Source organism: Lonchura striata, chromosome 19 (genome assembly GCF_046129695.1).
Source record: "Lonchura striata isolate bLonStr1 chromosome 19, bLonStr1.mat, whole genome shotgun sequence".
NCBI lineage: Eukaryota > Metazoa > Chordata > Aves > Passeriformes > Estrildidae > Lonchura > Lonchura striata.
Window position 1 is genome coordinate 8,968,263 of NC_134621.1, and position 27,332 is coordinate 8,995,594.

The 27,332-nt window shown below is 38.9% G+C and overlaps 1 protein-coding gene across 2 annotated transcripts in view; it reads right to left on the minus strand.

Moving 5' to 3' along the window:
- PRKCA (protein kinase C alpha) overlaps window positions 1-27,332 on the minus strand; it is a 141,261-nt gene that overhangs the window by 55,301 nt on the left and 58,628 nt on the right. For both annotated transcript variants that reach the window (XM_021537232.3, XM_021537255.3), the window contains exon 3: window positions 26,839-26,921. In XM_021537232.3, the coding sequence (XP_021392907.1) occupies window positions 26,839-26,921 (83 nt within the window). The remainder of the gene's footprint in view (window positions 1-26,838; window positions 26,922-27,332) is intronic.

The following is a 27,332-nucleotide window of genomic DNA, read 5'->3' on the forward strand; positions in this document are numbered from 1 at the left end:
GGATGGATGGGAGATTGGGAAGGAATTCCTGGCTGGGAGGGTGGGCACACCCTGGCACAGGTGCCCAGAGCAGCTGTGGCTGCCCCTGGATCCCTGGCAGTGCCCAAGGCCAGGCTGGACAGGGCTTGGAGCAGCTTGGGATGGTGGAAGTGTGCCTGCCCATGGCAGGGGGTGGAATGGGATGGGCTTTAAGGTCCCTTCCAACCCAATCCATTCTGTGATGCTGTGACCTGTCAGTGCCAGAGCCTGGGCTGGTGGTTAAGGTGTGAGGAAAAAAGATCCTGTTTAGTCATAATGCCAACACATGAATGTTAACAAGGTGTTAGGCAGGAGATAAGATTAACTTATTAAAAATTGCCTATGGTTGGTGAAAGGATTTTTTTGCCTTACCTGAACAGCTATTTTTGTGATCATGAAGAAGCAGAAAATGCAAAATTGCAAGTGTAAAAACATTTTTGGAGCAATTGAGAATTATATTATCCATTACAAAAAAAACCTTAAAGGAGTTCTGCAGATGAGTTGTGAGGTCCTCAGGTTGTACCAGGGCCTACTACAACAAAGAACAATTTTGTGTAAAGAAATGCAAATGTACCAAATTTTCCATATTGCATTTCCATAACAGAACCACAAGATTATTCTTCATCCCCGGTCAAACTTTCATATATATATATATATATATATATATATATATATATGTAGTTGCTTATTTAAAAGATGTACAGGAAAAAAAGCTTAACATTTTCAAACTTAGACAAAAGAAAAAAGTAATTCCTGAATGTCAGTAGCAAAAATTGTGGCATGTTTGTGTTTCTACTGAAAACAGGGGTGACAATATATTCCAGATATGCAAAATAGCTTAGAAATAGTTAGAAGAGATAGGAGCTCACTGTTCCTCTTTACCAAGGGAAAAGCCCAGAAGGACTGGCAGGTGTTTTCCCCACTTTAAAACACAGCCTTTAACCATTCCCTGCTGTGACAGCACCACTGAATCCTACATCTTTCTTTGTCCCCCCTCCAAAAATCTTCAGAAGTGTGGATCTGCTGCAGCAGACCGATGAAACCACTGCAATTTGTACTGCATATATTTCCCTTAAAAGAGCTTCAACTTCCCCCAGCGAATACCAAGTTAATAAAACATACTTGAGAATATATTTGAGTGTGGTTTGCTCTGCACAGAGCCAAATCCTACATTCAGCCCACGCTGTCCTCAGGCAAATTTCCCTCTCTGAAGGTCTCCAGCTTTTCTGAACACCTTCCAAGCAGTGACTACAATATCCAGGATCCTGCTCAGATACCACACCTGTCTGAGATACCCTCCTCTGTTTGCTATTTATTTTTGCATGGAGAAAACAAAAATATTGATTGGTGATTTACTCAGCATCTTAATTTAAGAAAACAGCTTCAGCTTTGAAGCTGCAAGAGCCAAGGAGCCAGATGTGTCTATTGGAAATAACTTCCAGGGCTTAAAATATGGTTTCTGTCACCAGAGCTCAGGAGCAAGGAAGAGGAAAAAGTCCTTGTTTAACTGGTCACCAGCTCAGTTCTTCCCTGGCTGAGTGAGAGTGGGAGCAAAGAGAATCTGAGACTCTTGGGAAGGATTAAGATCATACAAATTTTTAATATAAAATGTAAAAATGCTTAAAGCTTGTTTGATATTTTCTCTCTCAGAGCTGCAGTGCAGGAAAGTTTTATTGCTTTCAGAAAAGTGAAATAAAAGATCAGACTTAAAAATCAGATTTCTACTGGTTCAAAATCAAAAATACCCCAAAAGGGCTGAGGCTGGCTGGGATCTCTGAGACTCCTGAGCCCAAACTGGGCTCAGAGTGGGGCAAATCAGCAGGGTTTGGTTCATGGGGTTACTCCTCCCCAGCTGCAAGACACTTCAGAGCTCCAAATCCACCTGCCAAGCACCCAAATAAATCTTCCCCAGGCTGACACACCGAGCTCCTTCCTGCAGTGGAGGAGGACAGGAGTGGCATGAGTGTGCTTTCCTGCTTGGTGAGGAATGACACCCAGGCTCTTTCCAGGAATCTACCTCCAGGCAGAATGTGAAGTTTGGAGTGACTCAAAGGAATAACTTGGAGAAAGAATTCATTCATTCATTCATTCAATCCACTGACACCTGCAGGATGGGAAACCTGAACATACTGGGAGGTGTTCAGAGCATAAATAGAGTTGTATTCAACTCTAAAGTAATAGTGTAATGTGCTGGTGGGGTAGGGAAATAAAGACTAAGCAAAATTACCAAAAATACAGATGATTTAGCCTTTGCAAACCCTGCTGTGCCTCTGCCAGACCTGCACCAGCACCTGAAAGCAGCTGCAGCACACAAGTTCAAAATCCAGCCATTCCTCCCTGGCCTCAAGGGTTGGGATGACATTCAGAAATGAAGAATGATTCTCAAGTGCTGTAGAAGAAAAGTCTTTTAGGATTATAAATGACACCCCAGCCAAAAATGACAACAAAAATCTCTTTCCCCATTGTGTTAATAAGACCACTCTTATTTTTACTACTCTAAAGAGAATTAAGAAAGTACACAAATAGAAAAAATACTGTCTTTAGAGAAAATTGAAATTTTTCAATCCACTGTCTCTTTTCAGTAATTGTATAGAAGAGCACAACGTGGACACAGTTCAAAATGATTCAAAGGCAAATTTCAGTCCCCTCCTGGAATTCACAGTAAATTATTATTTTTAATTAAAAGAAACAGGTGGTCATTGAATCAACTGATTTTGATTGCTGCCTTTTGTTCGTGTTCTTGTATAGAATAGAACTGATTGGGTTGGCAAAGGGAGAAGGAAGATCTGCATGACTCTGCTCCCAGGGATTTGTAATTTCCTAATTACTAGAAAGACACATAAATCCGGAAGGGACTCGGTGTTTACTGGCTATTTTTTTCTCATTCTTTTTTAATGAAGAAACTGCAGTATAATTACAGAAAGTGCACAAAGAAAAGATCCTGTGAGAAAATTATTCATGACTAGGAGAAACGGAGAGAGAGTTTGTTTCAGATATAACTCACCATTGTGTTACTGTGTAGAAACCATTTCAATAAAGATGAAATCCAGGGATCTGGATTCAAAAGGAGTACTAGAAAGCCAGACACAGTCTATGTCTTGCTTAACCCCCCTCATTTACTGGCTTTATAATTTTGTAATATGTTAATTAATTTGTCAAACAGGTACACTTTTCAACACAGAGCACCCTTTCCACCTTGAATACATATTACAAAATACAAGTTAAACTGATCAGAAGCAGGAAGTAATTTTAATAAATTCTTGCTGTACAGAAGAGTATTGCTATTTCTCCACAGTTACAATATGGTGAATTGTCCAATATTCCAAATTACAGTGGAGTTTCTATGCTTTCCAATGGATCTGCAACGGGGTTGGGTGCAGTGATAAAGGACTTATTTGTGTGACACCAGGTTGCATGAGAATTATTCTACATTAACATTTCTGTACAATAATTTCTCATCACTTCTTAAATATTTCAGTATATTTGAGTACAAGACCTTCCCGTCATTTCTTAAATATTTCATTACTGGCCAACTTGCTCATGATAGAGATGATACAACTTTGTTTTTCCTCATTATCCTCAGCCAGAGCTCATATCATCCATCTCTTGTTCTTTTAAACAAAAAATGAAAGGAGGTAAAGGCTGAAAACCAAAATCACCTGGAATGGCCCAATTCCCTGCCAAAGTGGTGACCCTGAGGGCAGAGGCATCCGGTCAAACAACTCAACATGCAGGAGCTGGAACGCTGTTCCTACAGGGAATTGTACGGACATTGATCCAAGAATTCAGGGCAAATGGAACTGGCTCCAGCCACCCTTGAGGAAGCAACCCCAGCTCTAAATGAAGTTCCCTGCTGGCAAATGAAAACTCCAGAGTCTGTGACCCCAAACCTCCCGACCACAGCCACGGCAACACCCAAAGGAACTCCAGTTTTATTTGTAAAGCCAAACCTGCCTTCAGCTACTCCTCTCTAAGGTGGTTTGAATGAAGGTTTTTACAACTATTAAGTGACAGATTTGAGCTCAGAATCCTGAAATAATTTGCCAAAAAACCCCCAGAGCACAGCGGGAGCGGCGCTGCGAGCGCAGATAGGGAATGCAGCTCGCTGAGCTGCTGCCTCTGCCTCTGAGCTGATTCAACATGCAAGGCCCTGAATAATAACTGGTTCACATTTCCCACTCCTCCTCTGTTTTCCCCTCTAAAATGGTGAAGAACCCAACAATTTATAAAGGCATACCTTACTTGTTCTCACTAAACCCTTACCCACCTATTTACATCACTCCTCTTCTTCCCACCTCCCACAGCAGCAGCTGCACACTCCAGCAGATCTCCAAGGGAAAATATTTTTATGTCTGGATGCATTGCTACCAAACAGGAACATGCAGCATCCATACACACCCAACATGTGCTCCAGAAGCTGAAGCTAAGCCCACTAACTGCTGTACAGATTTGTCTGTGGGAACTGGGTGCTGCAGGAGGGTGTTCCCTGTGCAGTGAGAAGGAAATCCAAGGAGAAGTTGGTCTGTCCCAGGGAATCAAACAGAATCAGGGAACATCCTGTGAGACACTCCCCAGAGATCTGCATCTCTCCTTTACCTCTGTTTCAAGGTAAGAACTGGCACATGCGTTGTTATTTTTCTGGACACGCTCCATTGGAATGCTGCATTGATGTTTCAGCAGATACCACATCCCTGTCAGTCACACACAAGCTAATAAATACATTTTAAAATTTTTCTCCCCTTTACAAAATGACCCATCTGTTTATTCTGGTACAATGGCAAAACAGTGCTGAACTGAGCAAAAAAAAACAAAACAAAACAAAAAACAAACAAACAAACAAACAAACAAACAAACAAAAAAAACGCAAACCAGAAAGTTTGAGGAATTTTTGGTTCAGAATCAGTCAGAATTTCACAACTCAACAGCTCCCTCACACAAGAACCTGTGGGGTGGCCTGCTGCTTTCCATTTGACAAACTTTATTAGACAGACATGAATCTGAAACACCCGAGCAAATTGCCTTCAAAGTTACTCACTGAATAATTCATTTTCTTGCCTGATATTTTATACATTGGTTAAGCACCAAAATAAAGGCAGGAGGGAGGGTAAAAGATGCATAATTTAAACCCCCATGTCTCTGTTCTGTTCTGCATCTCAGCTCTGTGTTTTCAGGGATATGAATGTTACCACCTATAAACCAGGCAGACATTTCACCACACAGGCAGTATTTTGTCCTCCAGAGACAAAAATTCCATGAGAGATCTCTACCTACAAATCCCATCAATGATTGAAGGATTTGATTCAAATATGTTTATCTCCAAGTGTACAGCTCAGTGTGAGAAACACTGCTCTCAATAAATCATAGCCATGATCACACCATGGGAGATGCTCAGGCACAGAGTCCTTGGATGGTCTTTTACATTGTATAACCACTCAAACACTATTTATTTCTGCATGGAACAGATGTTTTTCCATATGTCTAAATAACCCTTCTTCAGAAAAGTAACTCAAGCACATTAAATTTTGCAGACCAAGGAATATAGACATCAGATTTGTTAGTATTTATAGAACATTTGGGATCTTTTCTATAGGGAAGTCAGTATTTCACTTTGTAAAAAGTCACTAATCCTACTCCTCTGTATAAAACATAAATAGGCAGCTAAGGGTGAATGTGCAAGATGCTCTGACATGCTTTAGCACTCAGATCCTGACCTTACAATGGCAGAGATCCCAGCCAAGCTGTCTGGCCCATAACATTTTTCCATGCCAATGTAGCAGTTGCTATTTATTAGCTAATTAAAAATTCAGAAAACAATATTGAAACTAGGGAAAAAAAAAAGTTAATGGTGCACAGTAAAACCCTTGAAAGAAGGACAGGCTCTCAGCACAGGCTCCTGATCCACCAACATTTTGCAGCTCTGTTTGTGCTTTAAACCCAAAATTCGATGCCACTCTCAGGGAGAAAAGAGTTTCACTGAGACAGTTGAGGGCACACTCAGATTAAAAATAAGAATTGACACAAATCTGTCCCTTGAGTCAAATTTGACCCTTTTGAGGATTTCTAATAAAAAATCTGAACACAATAAGGACTGTTTAATCACATCAGAGGAGTGCTGGGAGCCCTGGAAGAAGGATTTCCTCAGGGCTGCCATTGCCGTGCTGCTCCCAAGGCTGGATGAGCCTGAACTGCTTCACAGTGTCAGGAAAAGTCCTCACAGCATTTAGCAATGAATTATAATGAAATCTATAAATATTTAATGTCTGGCAATTAACTCTGCCCTCTTCAAAGGTAAAAAAAAGGAAATCTAGAAAGCCTTCACCAAAGCAATTAGTAACATGGCAAGTTTCTCCCCCAGCTATTTCGAGTGTGCCCATCCCAAAGCCAATCCATGGACACAAATTTCAGTAATAAGCATTTTTCCTTCTCCTTCGTTAATGAGAGTGTTTTTCTCAAGGCTGTTGATGGTAAAGGAGCTTCCCAGATTACACTGAAGGCTCTGGTTTGGAAGAAAGCCTGCACAGAAACATTTTTTGGCACAGTGCTCCCAACAAAGGGAAGGCAAGTTTGGATTCCTACTTTTTATTTCTCAGAAATCACTTTGTGGATAAAAACATCCCTCAGAGGAGTCTCTGATGATGAAGATCTCTCTGCAGAAAACATTGCAGTGTTCACCTACACTAGGACAACATAAATCTTTACAAATATTTCATTTTCCTTGTTATTTGGAACGTAAACTATAAAACCACAGCCAAACTCTCCAGGAATCCTCGTCTGTAACACTGACTGTAACAGTTCTTGATTTTTCAGGTCAAGTAAGACTTTTCAGCAGACATTCCTCTTTCCTCCTCCTCCTCCTCCTCCTCCTCCTCGGCCTGAGAGCTCCCAGTCAGTGTAAATTTATGGTGCCCTCAATGCTGCTGTGCCTGTCATCCATCATTGCTAAAGTTCATCCTCTTGAGTGCTATCAGGTCTGTTTTCTATAGAAAACATATATGCATGAGCAACAGACCAAAAAAAACCAAAAGAAGAGTGAAAAATACATAAAAAAGCTTTAATTTAATAAATAAATAGCTTTGTTTTGTTCTCTTTACAAAGGGGAAAAGTTGTCTCATTTTGGCTCCATCCTCATTCCACAAAATTCAGTCACCAAACACGGACTGGGAGTCCCTGCAATGACAACTGTAATGACAACTGTAATTAATTTGCCAACATGAGGTTGGACACTTGTCTGCTGGTTGCATCATTTATCACTTAGATTCAGCCTTTAGCTGGGAGCTCTGATTCTGCCATGGAGGAAATAAAAAAATTGGAAAGATTTCATGTTCTATTCATAAAAAAGTATTCCAGAGCAATGTTTATCAGGATTACAGCAGGCATCCAGGAAAACTGCTTGCACGGATGGCAGCAGGGTAAGGATATGTAATTCTGCAAGTATATGTAATTTTTTAAAAGAAGAAGAAAAGAAACTGCTCTTCCTCTGTAATACCAATCTACAGATTAACAGAGGTTTTTCTAGCACTGCCAGCTAAGCCTTTGTAAGGCTGCATCAAAAACAATTATTAAAATTAATCCCAGGTACAAATGGAATTGCATAATATTAATCCTGCTGAAAGAAAAATCGTCCTTCCTTCTGAGGTGGCCACTCTGGCAACAATCTGGACTTCCACAGCCAATCAAGAAGCAGCTAGAAGTGGTTTTTTAGTTGGAGATTAAACTAAATTCAAAACCCTGGGAGAAAAATGCTTCCATGACTAACAGCACTATGTGTGCAAGACAGAAAAAGTTAAATGCAAAACAAATATTAATGAATTATCAGCCAGAAATTACAATTTCAGTGGTCCTTAAGAAAATTCACTTCATCCCAGAAAATGTGTCCTCACCATTACACAAGGCAAACCCAAGGAAACCGTAATGTGTGCCCTCCAGATGAACTTTCACATTTCAGAGACAACTAATGGTTTTAGATAATACTTTTACAATGTGCATAATCTAAATTATTAGATGGCAACATAATGCAATTAGCATGACAAAGCTTAATACTAATATAAATCCTTCTGTTACAGCTTATATTGAGAATTTAATACTCAGGAAAAAAAAATCTGTTCATTGCTCCTCACTGGGCCTTTGGTTTTTAGAAAAATAAATTAACTGATGGTTTTAAGTTTTCACGAAAAGCTTCATCTGTTGAAACAAACCAAAGATGTGCTGCATCAAGCAGATAGGGTGTTTTACTGCATTTTATTCCCTGTGCTGCACAGGGATCAGAGGTTTTGCACAACAGAGCTACAACCATGGTGCAACGTGTACTGCAGTTCCTCTGGTGCAGGAGTGCCTGAGGCGTCTCTGATCAGAGGGGACAGGGGAAATCCATAAACCTCAGCAAGTGGAGAGGACAGAAGACACAAAGGTGTGGGACTAAGCCTCGTGTGACTGCTGCATTTCCAGTCAGCTTCAGGGCATCTCCATCAAATTCATGGTGTGCTTGTGCAAACACAAAACAATACCTGGTATAAAGATAGCCCTTTTTTTTTTTTTTAATTCAGATAAAATCAACATCTCGACCTCTTTCCCACATTTTGGATGTTCCTGTTCACTCAAGATCATACCTAAGCGTTAATGCTGTTTAGATTTTTGTTAGTGCTCTCTCCATTGCCTTTTTCTGAGATTTATGGCCAGCTTTAGTGCTTTGACACAGTGGCAGGGACAATGACAAAGCACTTCTGTGCTCCAGCACACTCAGCCTTTGCTGGTGCCTTTGGAATTTGACACATTTTTGAAGCCAAAAGTGGTCGCTGACTTTGCACCTCCCACCCTTGGGATTAATTCCAGACAAATAATGTGGGACATGAGCTATGGAAGGGCAAACCTCAGCTCAGCCACGAGGCACAAATCATCCATTCCACAAGCAGGGATTCTGCCCCACAGATGAGGATTATTCTGCACTGCAGGGCTGGAGCTGCTCAGAACGAGCTGCTCAAGCATTTTCTGCACAGGAGTCGCTGAGGAAGGAAAGGCCACGCTCTGGAGATCCTCTGCAGTTATCTGAGAATTTCCAACAGCCTTCATCACAAGGAAATGAATTTCTCTGGCACCAGAAACACCAAAAACAACCCCCACTAATTGAGCATTTCTGCTGCCATGCAGAGCAGCAGCAATCCCCATCTCAGTGTGCGTTTGGGGCGAGGCACATCTGACCCACCTTGATGTGAACTGGCTCTGACATGCAATCAAAGCCAAATCAAAGCCAATTCTCAGCCTAGACAGGTTTTCTCTGCACCTCTGCCAATTACTATTGCTGTGCCTCAAGATTCTCCTCCAGCACTGCAACATTTGACTTAACATTAAACAACCTGCCCTGGGTTATTGTGAGCAAGTTGACAAAAGTCTAAACCACAAAAAATCCCATGGCTGATTGTGACCGACTGCATCTAGCACAGAAATCTATAAAAATGCATTGTTTAAGGAAAAAAAAAATGTAGCTCAGAAATAAGATCAGTTCAAGATGAAACAAAAAGGTAGTTTCATAAAAAATATCAGTTAGAAAATTCAAGTTAAATTTGGAGTAAAATGAAATATGGTTACAACATATAAAAAGTAATGACATTGTTAAGTATTTATAAAATTGTATTATCTCCCCTAGGATAAACATGGTTTTAAAAGTGGCTAAAACAAATGTGCCTTTATGAACCACTGTTACTTTTAGTCCTAAATTTGTCATTTTGCTTTAAGTTCAATCACTACCCTCTCCCCTTGCCCACAGTTTCTGCCATTGCCTTTGTGCCTGGCATGTCAATGACAGGATCAGAGACTGGCACCTCTCTCCTTCCATTCATCACTTTCCCATTTGCCTTCAGCACTCAGCATCATTAATTTATCAAGTCTCATTCCCTTCAACTCCCACGGCTACTTTAAGTGTGGCAGAGCATGGTCTTGTGCTATTATTTTTATTTTTTTACATATTTCCTGTCAGGCAAAACAAATGAGGCAACTCTGCAGCAGGAACACAACATCAAGAGAAAAGCTGTTACCAGAGCTTAATCGAAGTTTAAGTACATGAAGTATAAACACAGCTCACTGCTGGATAATTTTTTTTTTTTTAATAATTGTTATTAATGGGAAGCACCTCAAAGAACCACAGAATTTTCCCAGAACAGGCAGGCATCTTCTCATCTCTGAAGTATATGAACTATCTGTAAAGCTCTAGTAAAGCATTTAGACATGTTTTATTACCACAGCAACAACATTTTTTTCAATAAGTTCTTCAGAAAAAGAGTAAATTTTGAGCCTGTCAACCAGTAAAATAAATTGTCCAACAGAAAACAACATCAGGCAGTTCAGCACAATCCAGTTAACTTATTAGTCAATGCCAGACACGGTGGAAATCTTCCCCACAGAGTGATCTGGGCAGCCTCAAAGGTCACAGCAAACCTGGTTTTTGACATGCCACATCAGATTCCCAGAGCAGAAGCTGTATCAGCATAGCCAGGGTTTTCTTTTTTAAAATTTTGCAGTCCTAGACCCTCAAAAATAAATTTTAAAAAATGCAAAATAAAGGTCTCCCACCCTTTTTGTTTAATCAATAACAAAATAATTCCATTTGGAAAGCACTGAACTATTTTCCAGAGATTTGACATTATGCAACTGACAGTGCTCTACCAGCAAACCAGTCCATACCTAAGACTAAGAGAAAGAATTACAACAGGTTTGATCAAATATGACATTTATCTGTACAACAGCCACCACTGAGCCACTTATTTCACAGATAAATACAGATGCTGTGAGTCAGATTTTCTCTTCCTTATTATTTTTTGTATGACACTGCATTATAGATAAGAAAGAAAAAGCACCTGAAGTCTCACCCTGCAAAAAGAACAATTCCCAAGTGCTCCATAAATAAAACTCAAGCAGTTCTCTTGATGGAGAGATATTAATTTGAAGTCCCACATCTCTGCATTTCTTTTTCCCTATTATATATGACATGGTTCAATTACTGCACTTCATCTCCAGCAGGGCTTTGGCTGGGCACCACTGTCTGCTGGTGATCCATGGGTGGTGAAAGAGGTTAATAAAATACAGACTTAAACTGTACAAGTGACTTTATCCGAGCACTTGGCTGATCATTTTTCCTCTAACTACAGCTCCTTTGTCAATACATTCACCTCTTGTGTCTGACTGCTGCTCCTGATGCAGCTCAACCTTCTGAGTGAACAATTTCATTTTTTAGTCTGGCTTTAGTAGGATTCAGCCCCAACATTCACAATCAGCACAGATATGCTCAAGTGTCTCTTCAAATACGCAGCCTTGTGGGACTTAATTTTTAATATGCCATGGTTGAGAGGCCTCAGATTAGAAAACAGTATATCACTGAGTCAAGCTTTGATTTTGTAGAGAATAAGCAATCCACTTCCTGTAAAAGCAGTGGTTCTCAACAAACACGCAGAATATAATTAACATAACACAATTAAGCAGTTTTTCTGCCTGCCCCAAGACTGTGCTAAGCAAGTATATTAAACCCAACAGAAAAATGTTCTCATGTCCAATCAGGCACAGTAAACCACGTAAATACTTTTTAAAATCAAAGATTTCCCTGTTAAATAAAAAAATGTTGAATGCATATACTGAAATAAAGCCCAAAATATGAATGCTGAATGTTTGTGAAGTAAGATTATATGTTTAAAACCTCCTTTGTAGAGAACTGTCTTTACATAAACTGCAGGTTAACAAATAAAAAATGACAAAAGCTGTGGATGAAAAATTCTACAGGAACGTATTAATTAGTCTGGTATTAATGAAAAAGAAACAAAAATCCTTAACCTGAAGTTTCCTATAATGCTCCTTGATAAAATATATATTTGTGCTCACATGTTACCAGTTTACTTATCGTGCCCACAGCATCATGAAATGGAGAGTTTAGAGTAAGCAGTCAATCCAATAAAATGGTGATTTATTTGGAAATGCAGGGTTAAATGGCAATATTGATTTGAAACACAACTCCTCCACTCAGAGAGAGACATCTCTGTACAGAGTCACGGAATGTGACAGGATTTTTTGGGGGAAATATGGCAAAGGAACAAGGAACAGAAATTCGAGACAGTAAAACTGAAGCAGAATTTGGAGATGTCACAGTAAGTGGTATGGGAAGAGCAGATTCTCTTTGCACCATCCTATAGGGACTGGATTACTTCTTTAAGTACATAAATACATAAATACATATGTATCTCCTTTCCAACACAAACCATTCTATGATTCTATGATATATCTGAGGATGCTGCATCAAACTGGAACAATGATTATCCCAAGCACACAGAATGAATTTTAAAAACCACCACCACACCCCTGATCTCTGAAAATGAAGTTTTAGCCAGTGGAAAAAGAAACTTTTCCAGTGAATTGGTGGGTGACACATGACTCTGAAATCAGTATGCCTACAAGGAGATACTCCCAGTTTTGGGGCCTTATGATTCCTGAAACAGACATCTGCTTCCAGATCCCTGGGGTTTTGAATTATTTTTAAACTCTGAACAAAGAACACTTAGTACCACATACTTCCAGTTTCACAGCTGGGTTATTTTAAGGAGACAAAAAACTTATTGGATTTTTTTTTTTTAATTTTGCAACATTTTAGCTTGAAGTTATTAATCTGTCCCTGGAGAATTCAGGACCTCCTAGAACACTCATTTCAAATATTCTGTGTCTTTCAAAGATACAGAATATTTCAAAGTCTTCTCATATGGCCTTGAAATAAATGCCTGAAATATCTCACTGCAATAACCCAAATGGTTATTTGGGCTCCCTTGTTAAGGAAGGGGCTGGGTTTCTTCTTGCTTAGAGAATCACAAAATGTTCTGAGGTGAAAGGAGCCCACAAGGATCATTGAGTCCAACTCCAAAGGGAACAGCCCAAACATGGATCAAACATAACCTTGGTATTTTTGGCTCCAACCAGCCGAGATCATGTCAGACACCAGAAACCTTAATCTCCAAATCTCCAGCTGGAAAATGTAATCCCCATAAACATTTCCTGAGGCTGAGAAGCAAAGACCTTTTATTTTCACAGTGCTCTGTGAGGCACAGAGAGCTCTGCAGAACCCATTTGAGGCAGGGCAGGGGGAATTCTCTCCAGATTCCTGTGGGATGCAGGCAGGACTCGTTTCCTCTGTGTCTAATTACCAGTTTGTAGAACCCTGTGTGTAAAGGTCCTTCCCTTGCAGGGATGTGCTGCCTGGGGACTTTGGGGTGTCAGGCTGAGCCCTCCTCGCTGGGGCTGCTCAGGGATGCTCAGCACAAACCCAAATAAGATGGAATCACTGCTCTGACATGGCTTAAGAGGAAAAGTCCAACCTGGAGGATGCACTGAATCCCCTGACATGACATAGAAAGTTTCCTCCCAAAATCAGCCCAAAAACTAGAAATGAGAGGCAAAACTTGGGCTAATATTGAAAGCCTGCTTTTGCATTTGTTAATGATTCATTACTGACGTGATGATTGTTTCAAAGTTCTTAATGAATTCAAATTCAATTTACAGTAACATGGAGCTTTAGTAAATTTACATCTTACATATTTACAATGGAATTAAATGTCCCTCTTTATTGCAGGATGACGAATTTTGTAGCTGTCTCCAACTTCAAATTGCTTAACAGATGCTCAGTCAGCCTTCACTGAATCACCCAAATAGTCAGCAAAGATTACTGCTTGTCTTCTCTGCTGTTCTGTATCACAAACAAAAGTATTTTTTCTTTTTCTGTTTTTTTTTCCAGAATAATTCAATTTCTTTTAAAAGATCATTAAAATTAGTTTTAAAGAAAATTATGGAATATTATTGCACAGTCTCAGCATCTCAGGATATGACCACAAAGGATATTCTGGAAGCAGCAAGTTTATGCAAGGTCAGGGCAGTGAATATCCCAAAGGAAAACCCAACTCAGTAAAGCAGCACAAGGCACAAAGTGCTTTAGTGTCAACCATGCTATTAAAGAAATGTTTGCTTAAGACTGATAGTTCTTGAAGTTTGATGAAGAGTTATTTACAACTAATTGATCTGAAGAATAAAAATTTTACTCTCTTTTTCATTCTTAACTCACTCTCCTGGATGAACTATAAATAATAGAAGTATCAGAATCTCAGGAAATTCATTGCTGTTGACAAGACCTGAGCCCGTTGCTGTGTTCACCAGTTCTCACTCCTCCAAGGAGAGCTGCAAAGGAGCTCTGAAGGCCATTACATCTAAACAATTTACCAAACAAAATGATTTTACCATCTGAGGGAAAGGTGGTCAACTGCTCAAAACTTCTGGCAGCATCTTCTGCAGAGACTATTCCCAGCAAGAAATGAAACACCATCTGCATGGCCAGAGGAGGGCAAACGGGATTTGTATTGAAGAGGAATCCCTGAGCAGTCATTCAGGATGAGGGCAGAGTCAGGAGAAACAAACAATTAAAAATTATTCTGTTAAAAATGGACTTAAATAGAGGAAACAAACACTGGAATGAACTAGAAGTACCAACAATCCACTGAAGTGAAATGCCTTGAATCACAACAGAAGAATCAAAAATCCTATTTCATTTTACCCAGAGAAGAAAAGAACTATTATATGTGACCACCACAGTCAATGAAGGCAGGTCATAACTTTAAAAGCCATTAGCAGTCCCCACACTTTACTGGTTTTATCTTCTGCTGTTTATCAAGAGGACATGCCCAGAAATCCCTTAGGTAGGAATAAAACATAGGACACCACCTAAAGTACAGATATACTGGAATAATTCAACACTATTGATTATCATCAGAAAAGTTACAGAGGAATACTGAAATATGTCAGGATTTTCACATCTCCCCGTTTTAGCATCGTATGGAGCATTTGTCAAGTCAAGATACAAAAGGAACATTTCTGTTGGCCAAGTAAAATATTCTGTCTGTAGTAAGGGCAGCTTTGTTATTCCTTGTGGAAAACTGGTCCCTTCACCTTCACCTGCCCAAAGAACTCTGAAAACAAACAAACAAACCAGCAAACAAACCAGGAAAACCCCACAGCAAAGACCTAAAAGAGAATAAAAGCTGAGATGAAATGCCCATCAAAGGAGGGTGTCAAAGACTGCTCAGACTGTTTGAACTGCTCCTTTCCACCTGATGAACCTCCACAAGGGTTTTACTCTTTTCTTTGCTTTTAAATGAAAAAATGAACATTTCTTTTTCGTTTTCATGCAGAGTGGCATTTTTTTCCCCCAGGTTTTTTCAAGCAGACAGCAAGTATTGTCTCAAGAGGTAACAAGTTATCTTGAAGAGACTCTGCAGACTAATAAAATGCTTTGAAGAGTATTAAGGAGGTCAATCTGTCCAATTTGTTTTAATTGAACTAGACACAGATGGTATATGGTTTAGTTTAATTAGGCTGTAGATAAAGAACATTTCAACTTGCGAGTGAAGTATAAATCACTAAATAGCAGCATATACTTGAAAATATATAAGGCAAAATCCTTTGCTGCCTAACTGAGAAATTGGGGCAATTTCTATCAAAAGATCAAAAAATTAGTCCCATTAGAAAGAATAAGGAAAAACTTCACAAGACCCTACATAAATGATGAGTAAATTGAGAAAATTGAAAAATACATTCTGAGAAACATTTATTTACTACAAAAGTAATGCTGGTTCTTTCATTACAGGGACATAATACAATAAGGCACAGTAATCTATCACAAACTATAGTTACAATTAAATAGATTACTCTACCCATCCATTAAAGAGATCTAATTATGGACTATCATTAGCAAGAACATAATTCTTTTTTTCCCTTTGTTTTTTCGATTACTACCTATTTGTTTTCTCCCTTTATTGACAAACTTCACTTCTAAGTTATCATCTTTTAAGCCAGAATAACATTAACAGTCTTTTAAAAACTGGCTATACTCAGATGATTTTGCACAAGGCTGGGAAGACTGGAGAAATCCAGTTAAAGCTGATTTCCCTAGTCTGCTTCTTAAAATTATTATTCCAGGAAGCTTTTTGAACCAACAGTTTCCTGCCACTGGCTTATTTACAACTCCACCTCTTTTTGAACACAATGAATAAAACATATACAAAAGCTGCAAAGCTTATAAAAAAAAGATGGGGTGACACTGAGCTCCCTGTTTCAGGCAAAAAAGATGGGGATGATGGGCACATTTACTGGAATAAACTGCAGCAAATGCCTGGATGATGGTGCTGACTGCAGGAACAGAGACCCCAGTTCTGCACCTGCAGGAGAAATTTCTCCTTGCTGGGGTCCTTTGAGTCTCCTAAATCCCAAGGACTGCGGGAGGACACCCAAAACCCACAGCAGCATCTCCAATTCTATTTCCTACTAAATGAACTATAAATTTTTTATCTGGTTTTATAGGCATCACTCCCTATCATTTCTCCAGCAGTTGGTGCCATCACCACCAAAGCCAGAGCTCTCCCTGCCTGGGATTTTGTAGGAAATGCTCTGAACACTTTTGTATAATCAACGTTTTCCTGAGGGCTCAGAGCGGAATAGATGCAGCACAGTTTATTTGGCATCTTTTTAGCTTTTCTTGCAGTTGTAAATCTCACACACTCTTTACTTCTGCGTTAAAGAAACTGTTTAAATACCAAGTTTGTAAATCAAGCACAGTTCATTAAGCACCAAAGACTCCCACTGACTCAGATGCAAATTTTGTACTAATGTTAGAAATGCTTGGAAACCCACTGCTTCCCAGACCTTGCCCTGAATTTCTCTTCACTCTCCAGACTTCCAAAGCAGTACCTTGCATTCTGAACATTCTGCAAATCTCAGAATTTGAACTGCAGTTAAGAGCAATTCTCATTTTTACTAAGCTTTCGATTGACAAACAAGTGATTTCTTAAACTGGAGGAATGCTGAGCCACATAACTTTTAGTACTGCAGTTTTTTTCCATCCAGGTATTTATGGAACTGCAGTGTTTTTAAAATAAATATATGCCATAAATACTTTTAGATATATGACATTTCTGCACAAGTAGACTCACAACTGCATAACAAAAATCCAGTGCAAATAGTAAATATCTTGTATTTTGAGCAGCACAGAACACCCTCAGAAACTCCCACATCAGGTGTTGATTTATTAACCTAATTTTCAAAAGCATCAAGTGCCTCCTTGCAGCTCTGCTGGGGAACACAAACACTAATGAGCATGGAAAATGAACAATATCTGTGTGCACATGCCTGCGTGTGCATGGATGAGGAATTCCACAGCCCCTTTAGAGTAGGGCACATTTTGCCAAAAGGCCTTAATGAAAAAAATAAATCTCATATTCCAGATACCTTCATGCATGACGTTCTCAGAAGGCAAAAAAACCCTGCTGGTTATGAAGGAGGAACTCGAGTTTTAATGTGATCCTTTTGGACCCCGACTTCAGGAAACGTTTAATTTTTGGAAGGCTGCATTGATTAAGATGCATTGGTCTTTTATTGCAGTGAGTAATAACCCAAATTGTTGGAGTGTATCCCGAGAGTATTGGCAAAACAAGCAGTGATGAACCTGAGGAGGGGATGCTGTGACAGGAGCAGAGCGACAGGAAAATGAAATTCAGTGCAAGGACGGCTGAAGTGAGGGAAAATAAAACCCTGCTTTTTTCCTCATTTATTTTAGAACTACTTCAAAATAAACTTCTATTAGAGGAGCCATTTCTGGACTGTTATGTCACTGAAGTGACTTGATTTAGACACAGAACTCCTCGTGAGGAGCCTGGAGGAGTTGGGGTCTGTGCTGGCGCTGTCTCCTCGTTTGACCCCGGGGCTTTGCTGCTGCCAAACAAAGCTCTGGGAACCACTTTGATTTGATTTGAGCTTGTAAGATCAGTAAACAGCTGCACCTTCTCACAGAAGAGCAAAGGATTAGTCTGCAATGGGAGAATAGAACATTTTCTACCCCTCTCTCTAATGCAGTTCCAGCAAATTAAAAAAAAAAAAAAAAAGAGGGTGTTTCTATTTCTATTTCTCTTAATTTTACCTCTGTGTGGGCAGGTTTCTAAATAAAACATGTTGAATATGTTAAATATAAACCCATTTGTGTCTGACCAAAGTCTTTGGTATTATTTATGGAGAGTCCCCTTTGTGCAGGAATATTGAACAAAGTCTGTTGATTGCAGAGTTCTTTTTATTTTCCTGAATGGTCCAATCATGCTCTTGGCACACAGAGAGACAAGTAGCAGATGTTAAACAGAACTCTGAGGAATTTATACATTTCTCCTAAAAGTTACAGGACTGCTTTATTTCTAGTGGGTTTGGGTTTTTTTTACTGCTCTTTTATCTTTTTTGGTTCTGCTTCTCCTGAAGTCTAAATACAAAAGTATTTTGACTTCTATCCTCTTTGGTATCAAAGGAGAGTATTGATTTCATTACATTTCAAAACTGACAACTGAACAAGGTCAACATGACCAAAAAAAAACCTAAAAATTTGAGAATACCCACAAAAATCAAAGCCTGTGGTTACTGAAATTCTTATTTTTCTTTCTCAAGGGAAGTAAAATTAATATAGTTTTAATATAGTTTAAAAAAGGGAATGCCATTAATATGCATTGAGGAATTGGACTTCAGGCTTCAGATTTAACAATCCAACATCTCTACTCATAACTAGGTCAGTCTGTAGGTACTAATACAGACCTTAGAAAATAAAAGTGGATTTTGACTAAGAAAGAATTTCATAAAGCTATTTATAAGAAGAAATGGCCAGGACTTCTTCCTGCTGCATGGTAAGATTTTAGGACTCAAATTATCTTTAATTAAATGTAAATAATTTTTGCAGGAAGGCAACAATAATTTTGGATAATCCCAGATTTTAAATGATTGTAGGTGGAAAAACTATTCTAGAATAAAACCTGGGACAAAGAAACTTAGAACCTTCTCCACAAACATTCCATGTATTTATGTATGGCCTATTTAACATAGGTTTTCTATATATTCTCATGCCAGTCTGTTCCAAACTCCCTCAAACCTCATCACTGCAGTAAGGTTGCTTTTTATCCTATTTTTGGACAGGGTAAATCAGAATTTTTATACATCTCTGCTTGTACATGCACACTAAAAGGAACCATTCTCTGCTTCTCACTGGAGTCCCTGCCCAATCAATCATAATTTGCTTTTCATTCCAAGAAATCAGACTCTCAAACTGCACCTGCCTGTGATTTTCCAGGCCCCTTTTCCCACTGGAATGACCAAAGTCCATCTGAAAGATGGAGGAAAAAGCTTTTTTTCCTTTTTGCATATTTTTACCCAATCCCTAGTAACAAAGAATATTGACCCCATGGACTCCCAGTCTGTGATTTACAATTCCCAGCATTGCAATTAGACACCAAGTGCTCAATTTAATGATAATAAAGCAATTAGGTAGATAGGAGAAAAGGCAATTTGCAGACCAAAGATGGATAATTTCTCATCTTATTATAACTTATATAAAAAAGAATGAAGACCTTAAGATTCAGGAAATGCCTTTTCAAGAGGGTTACATAGAAATCACCTTTAAAAAATATACTGTTTCTATTAAGTTTAAATTTAAGACTTTCTTTTTTATAAACTCCTTAATTAATGTCCCTGGAGTTAATAATTTACTACATTCTACCAGTACTTCACTGCCAATAGGGTCTGACCTAAATAAATAACCAGCTTTCAAAAAACTCCAAGTTTTGGGCTTTTTTTTTCTTTTCTAAAAAAAGAAAGAAAAGTAGCCAAAGCCATGCAGACACTTCTAGCAGCTATTTTTGTAGAGGCTTTAATCTCCTTTCTGGTCCGTTCTCTGCTGGTCTGATGCTCCTGTTGCCATAGAAACAGACCTGAAGGTGCTTTGATACAGATTACAATGGTGTTCCCAACACTGAGACATTTCTTTCATCCTCAGTTCAGCAGGTACTGTTCTCATGGGGACAGAAAGGGAAATGAATAAATCAATCTCTGACTTTTCTATCAATTAAGTTCTCATTAGCAGAATTTATGATATGCTTCTGCCTTTAGTTTATGAGCTCAGCACTGATCACTGGTACTTTAAGGACTGAGGTTCATTAATTACACAGGCCATGCCACAGTTAATTTACTTGCAAGGGAACAGCAAAAATCAAATTATGAAGAGAATCATGACTGGCATCGTCTTAACTTCAGCAGAAGCATCAGGATTTGGTTTTTCAGCACAGGTAATGCACCACTGCCTTAAAATCTGTTTGCATCAATTTCATTGGGCTGCTAGAAAAACCAGATCAATTGCAAAATGACACAGAATATTAAGATAACACTTAATACATGTTCCCTGAGGTCACTGATTACTTCAAGACAAATCCTTAAAATCCAAAGGCTGAAGAAAAGCCTGAGAGCTATTTGGATCTCTTCAGAGTACAACCCCAATAATGAACAGTGGAAATTAGAAAATACAAGAGCATTGGCCAAGAAGGAAACCAAACTGTTCCAGGTGATGCAGAGCATCCTTGGTGCTCTCCCAGCAGCAGCTGGATAAATGGAGCTGCAGAGGAAGAGGGTGGCATTGCTCCCTTCCCAGCCAGGATGTCCCCACCTCCCCTCCCTGCTTCTCCTCTCTCTCTGTTCCAGGGTCACAGCACCTCCACTGAAGAGCTTTGCTCCTTCCTGGGAGTGCAAATTGTTCTTTCCTGCCCTCCCCCAGAGGAGCTTCACTGGAGCTGTGATTTACACCGAGGAGCTGAGGCCACAACTCAGCACAGATCAGCAAACTTCTGCAGCAAGGACAGAGCCCCAGAGACAGAGTCCCCATTCCCAGAGATGGGGACACTCTGGTGACACATTAAAATCGCTCTGAGCATATGGGATCTGCAGTGCTTTTCAAAATTAGCCCACTTGTTTTATTCCAAATTAAGATTGAATCTAATTTTGGTGCAAGAACTGCCACCTCAACAAACAGACAGTGCTAAAAATTGCCAGCATTCTGCAAGGCTCTCTCAGTGGTCTGTCTGTGTCTCTTCTAGCTACTGAGTTCAGTGTGCCATAATCACTCTTTTTTATTTTAAAAACCACATAGTTTTGGGGGTGGAACTTGATAGAAATGTCTATGGTGCATTTTACACATGATATCTCATGTAACAAAACAGATTATTAGTAATTCTTAGGCATTCTTGTCCCCTAAACCCAAATATCAGCACATTTACACAGAGTTTAAAGACTGACACAACAAACTTTTGCCAAGGGGAAACAAGAGCTGACTAGGAAATAATGAATCTCAACCCAAATTGCACAAAACTCAATATATTCTTAACAACTGGAAAATAAGTGCTGATGGAATCATGCCAACTTCAATTTGGGGAGTTTGAAAGATTTAATGGTGAAAATCAGCACCCAGGAGTTGCTGCCACCACAACTGCACCCCATCCACAAGATTTCTTTTTACTATTGGGAATAACTTAGCTGTGAGTTCTCCTTTTATAGACCCACTGCCTAATTGTTCTGCAGTGCTAACTTGTGAAAATCTGGGATATTTTTAGGTTCATCATTTATATACATTTCCTAACTGTCTGAGCAGAGCTCTGTTCAGTGATTAACTCTTACCAGTATCACCTATGTTATATTATCTATTGCACAGGAAAGGCTAGAAAGAAAAATATAAAGTCTACATTTTATGATACATCTATTCAGCACTTGCACTGTACTGGATTGGGAAAATAAAAAAGTATACTCCTTATAAATAAAAAGCTATGAACTTTCAAATCTCAGAGGCTGTAACAAAAATCTAAACTGCTCTCCCAGTGTCTCAGGCACAGACTCCATGAACTGAAAGCCTGAAGGGCTGCAGTGGAGGATGTGAGCAAATGTTCCTTGGGAGTCACACACTGTGCAGGCAGCCACCCAGCACGGATCTCCTTCCCAAGGCTGTTCAGGGAGAGGATTCACACAGCTCCTTTCACACTGCAGGGAAAACTTGTCCATGCAAACGGCCACAGAGCCAGTTTGGAGATTGGATTACAGGGAATGGGTGGGATTTACAGTAGTTATAAAAGTTCATGAACCTGTTCCTTTGTAATTTAATTCTGCTTTTGCTGAGGATTGTTCACTGTAGCTAAAAGCCATTTCAGCTGCAATAAAAGGAGCCTGTGCTTTAATTTAGAAATAGAAAGTACACATGTTTTCTCGGGGGATGATTAATTCAAACACATTCCAGCACAAGAGCTGCTTTCAGGTAACCTGGGAAGCTGCTTGCAGCTACTTCAAAGAAGGCATTTAGGAGAGCAGTGCCACAAACTTCTCAGTACAGGCAGGGGTGGGCAATGCCATGAACCCAGAACCTGCTCCCAGGGCTGGAGGAAAATGAGCCCAGTATTTCCTCAGGGTGCACGGAGCCCTTTTGGGCAGGTTGCCTTCTTTAATTTCTCTGTCTCCTATTAAAAAGCATCTTACCTCTGTCCTGGTTCTGTTCAAATTGGAATTTCACTGTCAACATAACCACACTTTGCAATGAGCCACCGTCACATAGCACCATGGAAAAACACAATTAAAACATTACAGAACCAAGCAACTTTCACCCCCTATTAAATTTTAGGGCTTTGAAGTCAAAACCATAGGCAAGAAACCTTTATTTCTACATAAACTACTTTGGATACTCTCCAGAGATTCAAAAGTCAGGGTAACCACAAGAAATAAAATGTTTATTTTTGTAAGGAAAATTATCTCGCTGTCCTGTAAAATTTGTTTAAAGTACTTATGATAAATAACAGTAAGAATAAAAATTTTCAGATCTTTCAGTATCACTTACTGCACTGACTGTGGTCATGCGGATTGTGTTATCTAAGACATAATTTTTGGTAAAAGACTGTGATAATATAGCAAGGAACACCATATTTTGATGAAAATATGTTTGCATTGTAATTGCTTTTTATTAAGAATATTACCTACTGCCTGCATCTAAAAATTATTATTGCAAACAAAATCAATGTGATTAATAATTATCATAATTACAAACCACAGACATAGAAACACATTGTGTTGTTTCCTTAATCTGTAAATAGAGGGGGCTTTATATTTTCTCTGTTTAGGGAATGCAATGAAAATTTGCATCAGCGCTGTTTAAGAATTACTTCCAAAATCTCATAAAGGCTTCTTTTTAAGAGAACATTTTTGTTAATCTGGCAAGCAGTGAACTGCTTCTTGCCAGGTCTCCCTGCATTTGTGTATCTTTTGTGATGAAGCAAGAAGGTTTTCATCTTAATTAAAAAGAAAATATTGCTGGGTAAAGATTGTCTCTTACTCAAAATTCAGATTAGCAATAAAACCTGAACCCCACACCTTAGTGAGATATGGTTGGACTTGATGATCTTCAAGATCCTTTCCAATCTAAGTGATTCAATGATTCTATAATATTTTATTAAATTATATTTGTTGCTGCTCTGGTCTCAAGATGTCCAACGTTTATAACAGTTGTTTTCCATTGTAAAAATCAACTACAGAGTTAAAAGCAAATCAGACAAGCCCTGCTGCTGCATTTCATTATCCTTGGAAAAAGACTGCAAAGCTTTCTGATTAAAATCCCTTTTTAACTAGTTCCATAGTAAATCTTAATCCTGTGCTTCCAGTTACTGCCTTTTCTTCTCATGAGTTTGGTTTAGTTTTTTTTAATTCCCTAGGCCAATCAAGCAACCCTCTTTTTCCACTCTAAAACCAGCCTCCTACATGTAAATATGATCTAGAAACATGATTAAATGCCAGTGGGGGAAATAAAATGGGAAAAAAAAATTTCAGCATTTCCTGGAACCAAACAGAAAAAAAAATCTGGTCAAGACACCTAAGGCCTCCAGGGCAGACCAGTTATATTAATTTATTCTGGCTTAGTACAGAGGTGATTCTTCAAATCATTTTTCTCAGAGCCTCAGCCATCAAATGAGCAGTGTAACAGTGCAGTAAATGTGGGCATCAGCACTCCCTGAGCCTCAGGGCAAACCCAGCCCCCTGCTGCCACTCTGAACATCAGCAGTGCTGAATTAAGAGTTTCCCACAGGTCCCTCAGCACATGAATTTTTAAGGGTCAGTCTTTCTCCTCCCAGCTCTAGAATCACAGAAACTATAAAGTGAAAATCACAGTGGAGCCTCACAGGGCCATCTCCCCACAGAGCACTCAGGGAATAGCCACAGCACGGTGGAGGGAAGGGAACCCCAGTAAAAAAAAAAATCTTAATTTCTTCTATTGGCAGCCCCTTGCTCCCCAGACAGCACCACTGCAGTGCCACTCAAGGATGAGCACTTTATTCCCAAGTATTTTTTCCCTTTTGGCACAAACAGACATTCCAACCTCAAATTTCAGCCATTCTGAGTAGAACAAGAAGAGATTAATTTTAAACTTTCCTCTTTTGCACTCACCTTTATTAAGGCATTATTTTGCAAGGACTGCCTAATTTCCATTAAAAGTACAGGGCACCATAATTTAACAGTATTCTGATACACAAAAATTATTATTATCTAATGATTATAATTATTATAATTATTGCTCTGGAAAATTAATTTTATTAATGACAGTATTACTCTTACAATTAATGGAAAGGTTACACTGGAGCATTTGAGTACACAAATTAATTGTGCACCTGCACAAAGTAATTTAGAAAAGGATGTTTTAATATTTAAAAATCTGCTAAATGTTATGATAAGCTTTATAGCACACTACATTTCAGAACAAAGCTTGTAGCAACTGGGAGAGGAATAAATTGCTGAATTGTAAAAGGGTTGAAATTATAGTCAAACATTTCAGTAAATTAAAGTATAATATTCTACAATCCTCTTTGTGTAATAGTACCCACTAATGTAGCACAGTTTTAATAAAACATATTTATTTTCTGATTGCTTTTAATCTTCAAACCTTTTTTGAGCTATTGCTACTGTGTAAATGTTGAAAATGATCATTTGGTAACCCAAATACAGAAACGAGGCATTAGGCTGATTTATTTAATCACTGAGTCCAAAAACCCAAATCACAAAATGCAGTCAGCAATATTAAAGACCGTTAACAACCTCTCACAGATTCTGTCACCGTGAAAAGATTCTCAGTAAAATTAAATGGTCTCACACACAAATGTGTGTTCTCATTTCTGAACTTCAGGTGAACAACCCCAAAGAACCATCTGATAAAAAACCCCAAATAATCAAAAACACATTTAAGAGCCCAACCATACATGATGGACACAGCAGAACTACTCATGAGTGTCAAATCTCAGTCAACAATAACTTCCATTAATATCCTACATCACAACTGAGCACTAAGTTAAAACCTGATTTGGGTTATTCTCCTTGTGGTTTTAGGACTGACCAAAGTAAATCAGAAATCATCTTCTGATTAGAAAATGTAGGTAGATAGTTCATACCTACAAATCATTGCTTGTAGGTATGAACTATATTCAGAGAAGGAGGAATTCAGCAGATATTCTTTAATTGTTCAGACCTTTGCTGAAATTGTGGCCCCTTTGGGCTCAGCTGGGGTTTTGCCATCAACAATCCAGATGAGGGATGAGAACATCACCCACCCAGGGCTGAGCTGGGTTTCAGCCTCTCTGCAGCTCCAGGCACTTCAAATACATAACTCCCAAATTCCAAAACCTGCTTTAGCTGTTAACTACATTTACAGAGCCAAATGCCCCACTGCAAAGCTTAAAGAAATCAGGAACTTTCAGAAAAGCAAAGGTATGAAGAAAAACTTTGGTTTCTTGCTCTTGCCTAATGAATGTTTTATTAGTAAGGTCTCTATCAGCTAAACAAGAGATACTGAACAGGGTAATTATACTTCTAAATCTAGCTTTTTTCTTCTGCACCTAAATATAAATTATGTGAAATGTATTAAAATGGAAGTTTTAAAAATTCTCAGTTCTTCAACATCTCCCCATATTTAAATTTTAAAATGAGAGAACTTTTTTAATATCTGAAATTTTCCAAGACCCCTTGTGGCTTCTGCCTATATATTGTTCACTGACCTCCTGGCTGGCATATTGAAACAATCATGAGGAGCTCATTAAAAGCTAGCAGGAAAATTCTTCTGGTGCATTTTATCAGAGGAGATAATAGCCTACAATCTAGAGCATGAATATGTGATAAGAAACAAAACAAAGCCATTCAGACAAAGAACACTTGGAATGTATTGTTCCCATAAGCAGATGTTCAATTACTTCACTGTAAAGTGGGATTTATAAAACCCAAAGAAATGTTATTTTTATGTGAACAAATGAGATCAGTTTATTATTTCAGCAGGGTGACACAAAGATCCTGCACATGTGTCTCACCAGGAAGGCAGATGTGTGGAGAGGAAAACCTGGTTGTGGACCAAAAATGCTGCAGAAGTACTGACAGAGCAGGATGGAATGGGAGTAGCCAGACTCCTAGACTAGCTCAAACATGAAAATAAAATAAAAACCCAGTAAGCCAGCTGGCTCAAGATTAAATTGTCATTTAACTGGAGCTACAGATCTTTGTGTGCAGTGAGACAAGGACCAGAGACAGCTCAAAACATACACTCTGAGATAAGATAGATACTAAGAAAGCTCAGAAAAAGCTTCAGCCCTTCTGGGAATTGCTAATGTCAAATAAATCCAACATAAAGCAAAGAAAATGAAATGCTGATTCATGGCTTGGTGAGCACCTCAAGGTTGTCACATTCTGAGGACATTGTTCTTGGTCACACACTCAAGCTTACTGCTCTTACCAAAAATAGATTTTTCAGTCCATAAATGTTCACTTCACAACTGTTAAAACCCACTTGGACTCAATTATCTGACGTGAAGAACCCATTGATCCTATCTGTAATCCTCTCTCATGAGTGTAACAACATAAATCCGTGTAAAGCAGTGTCTGAAATGTCAATGTACTCACATCAGTGTCAGGCCCCTTGTCAGCCCCAGGACAGGAGAAGGTAACGAACTCATGGCACCTCTTATGAACCACAAAACAGCAAACTGGCAAAACAAAGGGAAACAACAGTTAGAGTGGTTGGTGGTGCAACAAATATAAAATAAAACTTAAATATTTCACCTGTAATCAAGCTGAGTCCCATGTAAAATAAAGATACAAGCCATCAAGCAAACACAGTGATTAAAGAGGAGATAAGCATTCACATTTAAAAACCAAGAGACTGCACAATGATAAATCTTTAATGCTGGAGACAGCCCACAGTGCTCAAATACAGCATGAGATAAGCAGTTCTACAAGGCCACATTTCCTGAATCTCAATCCTGCTCTGTCACAGGAGGCCAAAGTGAGGAATGTGAAGCTGGAATGAAACCCATCCTTGGGTGTGGGATTTGCTCCCCTGCATGCCTGGGGAAGGTCTCTATGAAAATCCTAATCTTCCCCAGTTAATTCCTTCT